General features: G+C 47.6%; 1 protein-coding gene across 1 annotated transcript; it reads left to right on the top strand.

Annotated features, from left to right (window-relative positions):
- Positions 1–6,930: 6,930 nt before the first annotated feature.
- Positions 6,931–10,828, top strand: POLR2G (RNA polymerase II subunit G). Its single transcript, XM_058526651.1, has 8 exons — positions 6,931–7,039; positions 7,173–7,282; positions 8,177–8,336; positions 9,731–9,781; positions 9,889–9,954; positions 10,057–10,128; positions 10,360–10,393; positions 10,608–10,828. Exons 1-8 carry the CDS (start codon positions 7,028–7,030, stop codon positions 10,619–10,621), a joined length of 519 nt encoding a protein of 172 aa, XP_058382634.1. The 5' UTR covers positions 6,931–7,027; the 3' UTR covers positions 10,622–10,828.
- The last annotated feature ends 3,270 nt before the right edge of the window (positions 10,829–14,098 follow it).

Below are 14,098 nucleotides of genomic sequence, written 5' to 3'. Positions count from 1 at the left end.
TTTTTTTTCCCCCTTTTTCTCCCCAAAGCCTCAGTAGATAGTTGTATGTCATAGTTGCATATCCTTCTAGTTCTGTATGTGGGACGCCACCTCAGCATGGCCTGACAAGCGGTGTGTCGGTGCACGCCTGGGATCCGAATCCAGGCCACTAGTAGCGGAGCGTGCACTTAACCGCTAAGCCACGGGGCTGGGCCCCCACAGCATGGCTTGATGAGCGGTGTACAGGTCCATGCCTGGGATCTGAACCTGTGAACTCTGGACCACCAAAGCGGAGCGCGTGAACCTAACCACCATGCCACTGGGCCAGCCCCTCAAATTTTTTTAATAAAAGCTTTTATTTGGAGAATATGCTAGTGTTAAACTAGCATAGATAGATTATGGCACATGAAAAAAATGTATGTGAAATTTAAAGCTAAAACAAAAGAAATTTCACACTCACAGCAGTAACTTTCCCCCAAGGAAAAAGATTGAAAAGCTTTGCTTCTATGCGTCTGTCTATTAGTAGAAGTTAGAATAATATCTACCATGTATTTAGCATTTGCTAAGTGCTAGCAATGTGCTAAAGATACAACCTCTAATTCCGTAATAGCCTTTTTTATCCCCACTAGACAGGAGAGACTGAGTTCAGCTTGGTTAAGTGACTTGGGCAAGGTCACACAGCTGATAAAAGGTAGAGCTGAGATTGAATTTAGGTCTATCTATCATCAAAGCCACACCCCTAACCATTGTGTAGATCTGTCTTCCTAGAGCGGCCCCAAGGTGGCTCCCAGGGTTGTTGTAGTACCCATGGCCAGAGGATTTGGACTCATTTGGGGGCAGGATTATCCTACTTGTTGGAAGAGCTGATGGCACAGAAGGAGAAGCCCAGAAACAGGAAGGGCAGCTGGGATGAATGATCCTTGCTCAGAGATGGCCGTCCAGGGGCTGGACCTGCTGCTTGTGTATGAACCTTTGGGAGACAGGTGACAGATATCACAAGGCCTCCTCTCTACTATCTATGTTGGCAAGACTATATTCTTGTGGCAGTATTTTCCAGGATGGCCTTAACAAGCTCTTCTCTCCCAAATGCTCATCTTACAACATGACATTGATGCTGCTCCATCGGGTAAGGTCTCTCACCTTGAGTCTGGGAGGCATTGTGACCCCCAGGGAGATGTGATGCTATGTGACTTCCGAGGCTGTCATAAAAGGGGATATAGCTTTCACATGGTCTTCTTGGGATGCTTGCTTTTAGAAGCCAGCCACCATGCTGTGAAGAAACCCAGGCCACATGACGAGGCCATGTGTAAATGTTTCAGCCACAGCCACAGCTGGAGTTCCAGCTAACAGCCAGCTTCAGTTTGCCAGCCCGGTGATTGAGCCATCTTGGATGTGGATCCTCCAGTCCCCAGTTGAACTTCCTCAGTTGATGTTACATGGAGCAGGAATGAGCCTTACTCACTGAACTTTACCCAAATTGTAGATTTGTGAGCTATATAAATTATCTTGGTTGTCTTAAGCCACTAATTTTTGTGGTGGTTTATTATGCAGCCAAAGATAACTGAAACAATCCTCTGATAGACTTTCTTTGTACTCTAAATTTCAATACAGCTGACTGTTCTCCATTGCTATTTTCTCTTTCTCTTCTACCTTGTCTTTGATCCTGAAGCTTTGGAAGCAAAGGGATCAGGGCTTGGGAAGGATATATCATGGCCAACCCATGCCTGGGGAGCTTGAAGAGGTAATAATAGGTTCATTATGAGAATGAAGTTCAATCGACCCATATTCATTAAACTCTGTTATTTGCCGAGGACTATGTTAGGTGCTAGAGATTCCTTCATTGATGTAAATAGATACTGAGCATCTTTTGTGTGTCAGGAACTGTTCTAGGCATTGGGGATATAGAAGAACACAACAGACAAGAATCCCTGCTTTCCTTGAGGGGAAACAGGCAATATACACATATATAAATTAGTAAGATGATTCCAAATAGGGCTAAATTCTGTGAAATAAAACAAGGCAATGCAATAAGTGATTGGGGTGTGGCTACTTGAGCCAGGGCAGTCATGGAAGGCCTCTCTGAGGGGTTGAAATTGAGCTTATACCTGAAGGATGAGAAGGAGCCTATCAGGTGAGAATCAGAGCCAAGAGCATTTTAGGCGGAGGAAATAGCAAGTGCATAGGTCCCAAGGTGGGAGAGGAGGCCAATACGGCTAGAATGGAGAAAGCAAGAGGAAGAGAGGTGGAAAATGGAATTGGCTGGATCTGTCCCCTGCCTGGTAGGCCAGGGTGATGACTTTATTCTAGGGCCTTGGGAAGCCATTGGGTTCTAAGTAGGAAAGTGACATGATTTGACTTGAGTTTTGAAAAGATCACTCTTGGCAAAGAAGCACATGAAAAGATGTTCAACATCATCAGTCTTTAGGGAAATGAAAAATTAAAACCACAATGAGATACTACTACACAGCTATTAGAATAGCTAACAAAACAAAACAAACAAAAAAACCCTATGACAATACCAAGGGCTGCTGAGGATATCAGAGCAACTGCAACTTTCATACCTACATATACAATTAGATAATATTTACACCACACAGACACAATAGATGTAAATAACCTCAAGAGGATTGATTATAGTAAATGGTGGTAAAATAATTAGGAAGTGATGAGTTTTGAGTATTTATTACTAATGCGTCTGACTTCAATTACAACGTATGGATTTTTTCCCCACACATCCAAGCAATTCTTGGACACCAGCTGAGTGTCCTACAATTTAACTCAATTCTGACACCGTCTACCTGGAGATAGCGTCAGATTCCACAGGGTAAGGGCTCAGTCCTACAAGACTGCCCCCTCCCTTAGATGCCAATTACAAGTCCAGGTTGTCACTTGTGCTTCTGACCCACTGGCAACGACCCCCTCTTTAGGTTCAATTAATTTGCTAGAGCGGCTCATTGAAGCATTTTACTTACTGGATTAGTTACTGGCTTATTAAAGGATACAACTCAGGAACAGCCAGATGGAAGAGAGGCAAGGGTATGGGGAAAGGGCGCGGAGCTTCTATGCTCTCTGAGAATGACGCTCCCCCCAAATTTCCACGTGCTCACCAACCTGGAAGTTCTCCGAACCACACTCTTTTGGGTTTTTATGGAAACTTCATTATGCAGGCATATGGATTAAATCACTGGCCATTGGCCATTGATTCAACCTCTGGACCCTCTCTCCTCCCTGGAGGTCGGGGGTGAGACTGAAAGTTCCAACCCTCCAATCACACACTATTGGTTCTCCTGGCAACCAGTCCCCATCCTAAGGTTCTTTCCAAAAGTCACCTCATTAACATAACCTCAGGTGTGGTTGAAAGGGGTTAGTGGGGCCAGCCTGGTGGCGAAGTGGTTAAGTTCTGGCACTCCGCTTCCACCACCTGCGGGTTCAGATTGCCACCTGCGGGTTCAGATTGCAGGCACGCTCATAAAACCATGCCGTGGCGGAGTCCCATATACAAAATAGAGGAAGATTGGCACAGATCTTAGCTCAGGGCCAATCTTCCTCAAGCAAAAAGAGGAAGATTGGCAATGGATGTTAGCTTAGGGCCAACCTTTCTCACCAAAAAAAAAAGAAAAAAGAAAAAGAAAGGGGTATCATTATGGCTATCAAGACATCTTTATTGTTCTTATCACTGTTGACTGGAAAAGCCTCAAAACGAATTTATTTGGGAATAGTTAAAAGAATTGCAATTCGGGGGGCCGGCCCCGTGGCTTAGCGGTTAAGTGCATGCGCTCCGCTACTGGCGGCCCGGGTTCGGATCCCGGGTGTGCACCAACGCACCGCTTCTCCTGCCATGCTGAGGCAGAGTCCCACATACAGCAACTAGAAGGATGTGCAACTATGACATACAACTATCTACTGGGGCTTTGGGGAAAATAAAGGAGGAGGATTGCCAATAGATGTTAGCTCAGAGCCGGTCTTCCTCAGCAAAAAGAGGAGGATTAGCACGGATGTTAGCTCAGGGCTGATCTTCCTCACCAAAAAAAAAAAAAGAATTGCAATTTGGGAAGTGCATGCTATGGCAAACCATAGGCAAATCCCACAAAGAAGAGGAGCAGCCTTTATAGAGGAAAAGGCGAGTAGGAAGGGGCTGTTCTAAAGGAAAGCCCACTGGGGCAAAGTGACAGTTCAGGGCAGCAACAGCTTCTCATTGGCTGAGCTGTGGCATTTCACATTGGCTGGGCTGTTCCCTGGTAGGGAGAGAAATCTTCCATCAGTAGTAAAGTAGTTTTACTTCCTGTCCATCTTTTCCTGTTTGGTGTAATTGATCATGTGTGATAGGGCATGAGACCTCCCCCTACAGGCCTTCCTGAGTACAATTTAGTTAAGGTTTCTTTCATTAATTTCCACATCTCTTAGGAAATTTTAAGTGTTTTAGGAGCTCTGTGCTAAGAACAGAGACGAAGACCAAATATATGTTTCTTATTATAAATCACAATATCACAATTACCTTTGTTTTTTCCTAGCTTTTTATTATGAACAATTTCAAACACACAAAAGTAGATGGAAAAGTATAATAAACCACCATTATCTGTCATCTGGCTTCAACAATTATCAATATATTGCCAAACTTGTTTCGTTTATACCTCTTTCTTTGTTTTTTAATATAATTCATTTCATTGTAAGTTAAAATAATTAAATTTTTAATAATGGCTGTGTTTGAGACAGGAACCAGCCTAGTGAGACAGGGCCATCTGCAAAGCCCCTGGCCTAAGAAGATAAGGCCCCTAACCAATTGGCAAGCTAAGAGAATCAGATAGAGGCCAACAAGATCCACATTCCGCAGCCTCCGGACTTTCCTGGGTTTATGTCTGCACCCTAGCACCCAGGAGTCCACTGAAGGTGCCTAGCTCCATTAGCATAGTAAAAATCACACCCAGGGGTGGAGAGCTAGCACACTAATGATACATGCGTCACATGTAGCAGCATGCTACGAGACAGCACAGGCACAAGCACAACCCCACCTCTACATGCCATGACAAGGGATTCCTCCCCAGCCTTTGCCTAATAAAAGCCCCACAATCCTGCTCCCTAACGAGCCAGTTGCCTGCCCCTTTCCTTTCTGTACCAGTTCCCTTGTGCCTCTCTTATGCACAAGCTAATAAACTTTTACTTTCCTACTCCTGCTCGTTGTCTCTCTTGATTTCCATCCTGGGGGACAACAAGAACCCAATGTACCAGTAACATGTTTAACCACTGGCTTGCAAAATTCGTGAAATATTAACAATTGGCTCTTGTAGTTGTTACTCCACAAAATTGGGGTTCTCTTGCTCGATGCACATAAAGAGCCAATTATTACAGCATCAGCTTTTGAGAAAAGAAAAGGCTTTATTGCGAGATCAATCTGTGAGGAGACAGAAGGCATAAGCTCTTAGATCTGTCTCCCTGATTCAGGATTTGGGGTGAAATTTAAGAGGTTAGGGAGAACAGGCTGGTATGTGGAAATGCTGGCAGGGCAGGTTTTGACTGAAGGGCTTTAAACATTTATGGTAAGGTGTGGAAGGGGCTTTAACACGAGATCTTCCTAGACAACGGACACCTTGCTTCTGATAAGAGTCTAACTTTTGAGTTCCGGTCGTGTCCTGGTCCTTTGGTTCCTGGGTTTCAGGTCAAGATTTTCTCCTCTGGGCTATGTGACTTTGCAAATTTTTTGCTTGCCCCTGAAAAACCTTCTGTTGATAAGATGGGGTCAGTTTGAACTGGTCCTAGAGGGCCCATGGTTACACAGTCAGCTCCAGCACACCACTGTCAGCAGGTAAGGTTGCCCTTGCAGGGAGCCTGGCCTGAAAAAGAGAGGAGGGAGTCAGGGGTATGGAGGCCCACTCATCTGCTTCCTTGCCTGATCATGGGCAGAAGGGATCCCCGTGGAGTCTGAGCAGCTGACTGGCGGCCTCAACCATTCTAGGAGATGGGCAGCATCAATGGGAACTGGCCTCTGTTCTTGCAGGAGGGTAGGTCAGGCTCTTTTACTTCCAAGATACAAAAACTTACTCAGGCAACAAGGAGTTTGCTCAAGGCTGCATAGACTGCCCTGACTCTAGAACCAGATGCTCTTGCTGAGCCTCTCTCATAGGTCTGTCTCATGGCGTTTCTGCCTCTCTCTGCATGGCCCTTTTATAAGTCAGAGTCTCCGCGGGGAACATATTGCACGCTGACTCTGGTTATCTGAGGTAAATTTAATAAGGGACCATCTACAAAAATGTAGGCAGAGTTGAAGGAACAAACAAGGGCTGACAGGTTCTCTAGGTCCCGTGTGGGTGTGGGTGTGTGTGTGGGTGTGAGGCAGGGGGCTGGGGATGAGGAGGAGCATAGCGACATAGTTCTCACACTGGGAGGGAGCGCTGCCCTCTGGGGTCTGACTTTGGCTGCTTTATCGCCAAACTACCGGCTCCTGGCAAGGAGTGGGTGCTAAATAAACATTTGTTGAACAAATGAGAGCATGAATAATATCTAGAATGCCTGAATATGCAAGAGTCTAGGAGTCAGACATACTGAATTTGAATCCCGGCCCTGAGTGACCTCAACCCTCTGAGCGTGCGACCTCCTTTGGAAATGGGAATAACAATAAAGCCCGCCTCACAGGGTTGCTGTATGGATTCAATGAGAGAAGAACAGCTACTCGCTATGCTTACTACGTGAAGGCAGTCTTCAAATATTTGCTGAATGAATGCACTTTACTAAAGCGCTTTACTTATGCCAGCTTTCATTAATCAATTAATTCTGTTTAAAAGTATGTATTGAACCTCTATTCTAGTTCAAGCATTGTTAATTTATGCGCGTGGGGCTCTTTGCTGGTGGGCGGGGCGAGGGGCGGGGCCTCATGGATTCCCCTCCCACGACAACGAGGCCCAATTGGGTCCGCGGAGGGGGCAGAGTCCCGCCCACTTCGCTGGGGCAGGACCGGAAGTGGGGTTACGGCTGCTGCGTGTGTTTGCGGTTGATCTGGAGGCGCTGCTGCCGCGGCAGGTCTAGACTCTGCTGGTCTCCCGCCTCATCTGGGAAGATGTTCTACCACGTGAGCAGGGCGCGGGGTGGCGGCGAGGGCAGAGTCGAGGGGAGGAGGGAGGCGGGGCGCCGGGGTAAGGGGCCGCTTTTTGCCCCATATCCCTGCCGCGCTTGGCCTGGTCTCCATCCCACTTCCCCCGCAGATCTCCTTGGAGCACGAGATCCTGCTGCACCCGCGCTACTTCGGCCCCAACTTGCTCAACACAGTGAAGCAGAAGCTCTTCACCGAGGTGGAAGGGACCTGCACCGGCAAGTGAGTGCCGCGCCCTCCGTGCCGCCTGATCGATGCGCACACGGCGCCCTATGCCCCAACTCCTGCTCATCCTGCAGGGGCCTGCCACCTACTCTGGGGAACCCTCTCACCCTCCCAGGCGCCCCAGGCAGTCAGTTGCTTTCTTCTTTGGGTTCCCATACGCCCTCTGCAAAGCTGGATCATAAGACTTAACTTCCCTCAGTTGAAATTGGTCATTCATTTATTCCGCATTTTTAAAGCTCCTGTTGCGTGCCAGGTCCTGTGTTGGGCCCTGGGAACAATGCAGTGAACAAGACAGAATGAGGCTAGCCCTCATGGAGCTCACAGTCTAATGACTGATCCTGTGTCTGCTCTCCCTCTGTGATTCTGCTAGCTTTCTCTGTCCCCCATGCCCCGGGACCTGGCATGGCACATCTCTGGCCTCTGCACAAGAGGTGCCTCTCACACGGTGTTGTGAATGAGCTGCAGTGAGCCCAGGGCTATGGAGTACTTGGGCCTCCATCATCAGAATAACCTGGGGTGTTCCTTGAACATGCTGGTTCTTGAGCCTCATCTCACCCCTACAGAATCAAGACTTTCTGGGGACAGGCCTGGGAGTCTGCATTTTAATAAGTTCCTCCCAAGTGATTCTGAGGCATCCCAAAGATTGAGGTGTATTGGCTCAAGGACTGCAGCCTTCTTGGACATTGATCGTGAAATTACGAGAGGAGCATTTGGCATTATAGATACCAGTCAGAGTCCTGTCTTCTTCCTGGTCATTAAGCTCTCTGGGGGCAGGAGTGCCATCTACTTCCCTTTTGTGCTGTCCCTCAACCCTCAGGCTCACTGACTCTTGTAGATGGTTTTAGAGGCTCTTCACACACAGTGCCTTTCTCTTTCTCATCCTCCCTGCAGATACGGCTTTGTAATTGCTGTCACCACCATCGACAATATCGGTGCTGGTGTGATCCAGCCAGGACGAGGCTTTGTCCTTTATCCAGTGAAGTACAAGGCCATTGTTTTCCGGCCCTTTAAAGGGGAGGTCGTGGATGCTGTTGTCACTCAGGTCAACAAGGTGAGACCATACACAGGGGAGGCAGTGGGGTGGTCCCTCAGGAGATGTGGGATGGGTCCCAACTCCACTTGCTAACTCTGTGTCCTTGGCCAAGTCACTTCTTTGGGTTTCAGTTTCCTCACCTGTCAAATGCTGTGGTAATCTCCCCCTGCCTCACTCAGGGGCATGTAAATCAGTATTAATAGTCATAACGACAGTAACCTCCATTGATTGAGTAGTTACTGTGGGCCAAGTAATGTGCAAAGCTTCACAAGGACTCTGTGAGGTAGTTGTTTTTTTTTTTTTTTGTGAGGAAGATCAGCCCTGAGCTAACATCCATGCTAATGCTCCTCTTTTTGCTGAGGAAGACCGGCTCTGAGCTAACATCTATTGCCAATCCTCCTCCATTTTTTTCCCCAAAGCCCCAGTAGATAGTTGTATGTCATAGTTGCACATCCTTCTAGTTGCTGTATGTGGGACGCGGCCTCAGCATGGCTGGAGAAGTGGTGCGTCGGTGTGCGCCCGGGATCTGAACCCGGGCCGCCAGTAGAGGAGCACGCGCACTTAACTGCTGAGCCACGGGGCTGGCCCCAGAGGTAGTTGGTTTTATCCCTTTTTTTTTTGGTGAGGAAGATTAGCCCTGAGCTAACATCCGTTGCCAATCTTCCTCTTTTTGCTGAGGAAGATTGGCCCTGGGCTAACATCCGTGCCCATCTTCTACTTTATATGTGGGATGCCACCACAGCATGGCTTGATAAGCTGTGCATAGGTCCGTGCCCAGGATCCAAACCCGTGAACCCTGGGCTGCCGAAGTGGAGCGAGCAAACTTAACCACTACAGCATCGGGCTGTCCCCCCCGTTTTATCCCCTTTTTTTTTTTTTTTTTTGTGAGGAAGATCAGCCCTCAGCTAACATCTGCCAATCCTCCTCTTTTTGCTGAGGAAGACTGGCCCTGGGCTAACATCCATGTCCATCTTCCTCCACTTTATATGGGACGCCACCACAGCATGGCTTGACAAGCGGTGCGTCGGTGCATGCCCAGGATCCGAACTGGCAAACCCCGGGCTGCCGCAGCGGAACACGTGCACTTAACCGCTTGCGCCACTGGGCTGGCCCCACGTTTTATCCCTTTTTATAGAGGCTTAAGCTTAGAGTAATTAAGTCTACTGGCCAAGGTCATGTGACCAACTTGTTCAAATCCTGTACTGACAAGTCCCAGGCCTCAGCTCTTTACTACTACCCTGTATTTGTTTAACATAAAATGAAAGCTTGAAAAAAGAGAGAAATAAAACAAATGCTACAATTCAGAGTGGTTTCAACACATGAAGAATATCATTAGGAATCAGATAAAGATGGGAAGCTTAGAAGACTTTAGGGAACAAAGGAAAAAGCAAGGTCACTTATTTTCCTTCTAGGTTGGACTCTTCACAGAAATTGGACCTATGTCCTGCTTTATCTCTCGACATGTAAGTCTGGGCAAGCTGGGCGGGGGCCAAGGAGGAGAGACACCCATGCATGACCATCTATGGAAGCATCCATTTAAAGTGCTGACCCAGTCCCAATTTCCTTTCAGTCCATCCCATCAGAGATGGAGTTTGATCCTAACTCCAACCCACCATGTTACAAGACCGTGGATGAGGTGAGTGGGTAGGAAGAAGTCAGTGAGGGAGGAGGGAATGAACCACTCTCGGGGAGATTGTTGGCCTGGAGGTGTCTCAGTACACTGTTCCCTCCTCCCTAGGACATTGTGATTCAGCAGGACGATGAGATCCGCTTGAAGATTGTGGGGACTCGCGTGGACAAGAATGACATTGTGAGTCTCTTGCCTGCCTCCCTGCCTGTACCAGGCAGAGCTGAGAGCTGTGGATGTCTTACCATCCAGAGTTCCTGGCGGGTTTGTGCTCTCCTGCCAGGAAGAGGGGATGGGTGGGCAGAGGCCTGGGGCGGCAGAAGGCCTGGGGCGGCAGAAGGCCTGGGGCTGGGGGGTAGAGGAAAATTCTGTGCTCGCTTTGGCTTCATTTCCTTTTTACCTTCCCTCCTGCAGTTTGCTATTGGTTCCCTGATGGACGATTACTTGGGTGAGTGCCTGATCATGCGTGGCAGGGTTGTTGCCTGCAGAAGGGGTGTATGGAGGGAGGGTGGATGTGAGCTTTAACGCCTGAGTCACAGATGACAGAAACTCATGCTGTCTGTTTGGAAGATCCAGGACATGTGCCCCTTGGGATGGGAAGAACATGGTTATGGCTGCCCCAAGCTCTGCATCTAACTGATGTGCTTTTTCTCTTCTCGCAGGGCTTGTGAGCTGAGCCCCGGGGCCTCGTACCTTGTTTGGTCCTTATCTAGGAGATGTGACTGTCACACTTCCCATGTTGTCCAGAGGCTCAGTCTGGCTGCTGTGGGGGAGGCAAGGAAGGTTCCTTGTCCCCAGAAGACATCTGGCTTTTCTTGCAGCTTAGCAGCCACTCCCAGATTTTTGACTGTGTGTCCTAACCATAAAAGATCCTTGATTCTCATGGAAGTGTTATCTCCTTTCTTTGGTAAGAACAACGCTTTTTTTAAAAGGCTGGGGGCCAGTTGCTCACTAACTTGCCCCTCTTTTCTTGGCCTGATGCCTTAGCTAGGCTCAGCCACCCTGGGGGATCTGACTAACCCTTCTGCCAAGGTCTAAAGTTGACCTCATTGAACAGAAGGCACTAATGTTGGGTCTTTTGGCTTCTAGCAAATGATATTATCATCGAGCCACTCTGAGTCCCAATCTAGTTTCAGAGTATTTGCTCTTCTCCCAACCTTAAAAATAACCAAGAGTATAGCTAGGAAAGAGGGGAGAGGAGACAGACAGCAGGCAGGGAGAGGTGAACGAGAGGATAGTAAAGACACAGATTGTGGGGTCCCAATGCAGCCCTTCCTAGGATGGGTACATAAACAACAGAGGCCTTTATTTGCCAATCAATCACTATACTAAACTAAACTGAAGATGTGAAAGGGCTCATAATCTCGTGAAGGTAACACAACAAAAATACACAAAATGTCTATAAGATTGAACAAACATGCCACTCTCCTCACACTATGCCTTTGCAATACTATTTGTCTACCTTGGAATGCCTTTTCCCAGCCTCTGTGCTTGCTGCCTAGTAATCTATAAAATCTCAGTCAATTATTCTTTTTTTTTGGCAGCTTTCCTGACTTCCTTGGGAAGCAGGGCTGTGTAGTAGAAATCATCATATTTGGACTGATACAGAACTGGGTTTCAGTCCCAGCAGGGCGACCTTATATTCTCTCATTGTAAAACGGGCATACAACCTTCTTTGGATGGTTGCTGCTAGTATCAGATCATTATGTGCAAGTGGCCGGTAAAGAGCCTGGCCCATGATAGACACTCAACTGTTAATTATAATTATTATTATATAATGCATATAAAGCAGTGATTATCAACTGGTGTGATTTTGGCCCCCAGGGGACATTTGGCAATGACTTTTCTTTTTGCTGAGGAAGATTCGTCCTGAGCTAACGTCTGTTGCCAATCTTCCTCTTGTTGCTTGAGGAAGATTCACCCTGAGCTAACATCTGTGCCAATCTTCCTCTATTTTGTATGTGGGTCGCCGCCACAGTGTGGCCACCCATGAGCCGTGTAGGTCCGTGCCTGGGAGCCAAACCTGGGCCACTGAAGCGGAGCGTGCCGAACTTAACCACTACGCCACGGAGCCGGCCTGGCAATGACACTTTTGGTTGTCACAACTGGGTGAGGGATGCTATTGTCTTCTTGTGGGTAGAGGCCAGGGATGCTGCTAAACATCCTACAGTGTCTAGGACAGACCCCCACAACCAAGAATTATTTGGCCCCAAATATCAATCATGCCAAGGTCCAGAAACTCAGATATGAAGAATCCAGAATAGTGCCTGGAACATAGTAAGAAAAAGGCACTTGAATGTGCTTCCCTTCTCCTCGCCTTCACCACTCCTGGGCAGACATAGGCTCTTCCACTCATACCTCTAGAGTGTGTCACAAACATATTATTTTGTTGTTGTCTCCCTTTTGATTTTTTTATTATGTAGTTTCATAATAAAAATATGAATTGTAGATTCACATGCATCCCTTTCATTTTTGTATCTCCAGCTCTTAGCACTGTGCCAGGTTTTCCAAGTTTGTTGAATCCGGGAAACTTTCTGTGATGGATTTGCAATGAATTTTCCAATGGAAACACTGTTAACATTGCCATATCATTTCACCATACTATGAGTTGATTACACAGGTTGTAGGGATTTCCCCCGACACTAGGCCACCGGGGCTGGCCCCCTTCTGATCTTTTAAGGTTTGCGACTAGGGGAGTCTGAAAGTTACAGCCTCTTAAAGAGGTCACAGGCTAATAGTAACAGGAATATCTGCCTGGTAAAATGCTAAATATTTTACTCACCTTACTGAATTTTCATAACTGTTCCATGAAATAGGTTGTGTTATCCCACTTTACTGTTGATAAAACAGGTCAGCGAGGGGATGACCCTGTGTCGTAGCAGTTAAGTGCGCGCACTCCGCTGCTGGCGGCACCGGTTTGGATCCCAGACGCGCACCGACGCACCACTTGTCAGGCTGTCCTGTGGCAGCATCCCACATAAAGTGGAGGAAGATGGGCACGGATGTTAGCTCAGGGCCCGTCTTCCTCAGCAAAAAAGAGGTGGATTGGCATAGATGTTAACTCTGGGCTGATCTTTCTCACAAAAAGAAACAAAAAGGTCAGCGAGATGAACTAACCTGCCTACGGTCACACAGCTAGTGAGTAGTGGAGCTTTGCTTTTTTTTTTTTAAATTGGCAGTCTGACTCCAAAGCCATCATAGCTCTTCTTGTCAGGCACTGGGTGGCTGGGGAGTGAGTAGGAGCCATCTTTCTCTCACATGTGTCCATGTGGGTCTCACTATTGGTTTCCCAGGTCCCTGCCTCCACTCAAGTTGGGGGCATATGAGCCTCAGTTAGCGTTATACAATTTCACTACACCCCACAGGCCCCTGGGCCTGCCTTCCTCCATTGTCTCATGCCGTCAAGGTTGCCAATGGCTGTCCAGACCAATAACACCTTAGCAAGGAGACCTGCCAGCAGCCCAGATCCTGCTGAGGTGATCTCCGAGTCAACCTTAGAGGAGCTCTCTCCTTCCCTTCATGCACAGGTGGGCAGACACTCCAGTATTCAAGCACAGTACTGACACTACTCCAAATGTCATTCTGATGATGAATGAAAGAGACTCAGCAGGGTCATAGTCTGCTTAGGTGGTGTTGCCATGGCAACCCTGGTCCCATCCATCTGGCTTTCCCAGCGCTGATCTCAGGGGATCTTCTTTTCTAAAGGCAGCAGCATCTAAACCCCAGAGGGAGGAAGGGCGAGGATGTGTACATTTGTGTTCTCCTGCAGAAAGCTCTTTTCTATAATGAATAGCCCATTGCAAACTGCCCCATCTTGGATGAACATAAAGGAATGAATTCACTGCCTTCCTTGTGATGTGTGAGTGAAAGAAAGTTCTGCTACCAACTCTGCCAAGTGCTTTCAAAGACATTATCTCATGTAACCTACAGTAACCCTATGAAGTGGGTAATCTTACCTTGGAGATGGGGGAAAACGTGGTTAGGTAATTTGCCCACAAGCAGTGTCAGAATTTGAACCCAGGTTGGTCTGACTCCAAATACCATCCTTTACTCACGAAGCCCACTTGCTTCTCAGTTGAGAACTGCTCAAATCCGGGAAAGTGCGTGTAAAACAGTCAAGGAAGTCTCCGAGGCAGGTGACGTCTTCCACTTG

The sequence above is a fragment of the Diceros bicornis genome, chromosome 31, assembly GCF_020826845.1.
Source record: "Diceros bicornis minor isolate mBicDic1 chromosome 31, mDicBic1.mat.cur, whole genome shotgun sequence".
In the NCBI taxonomy this organism is placed as follows: Eukaryota; Metazoa; Chordata; class Mammalia; order Perissodactyla; family Rhinocerotidae; genus Diceros; species Diceros bicornis.
Note: the sequence above shows the minus strand (reverse complement) of the source record. Positions and strands in the feature narration are given on the sequence as shown.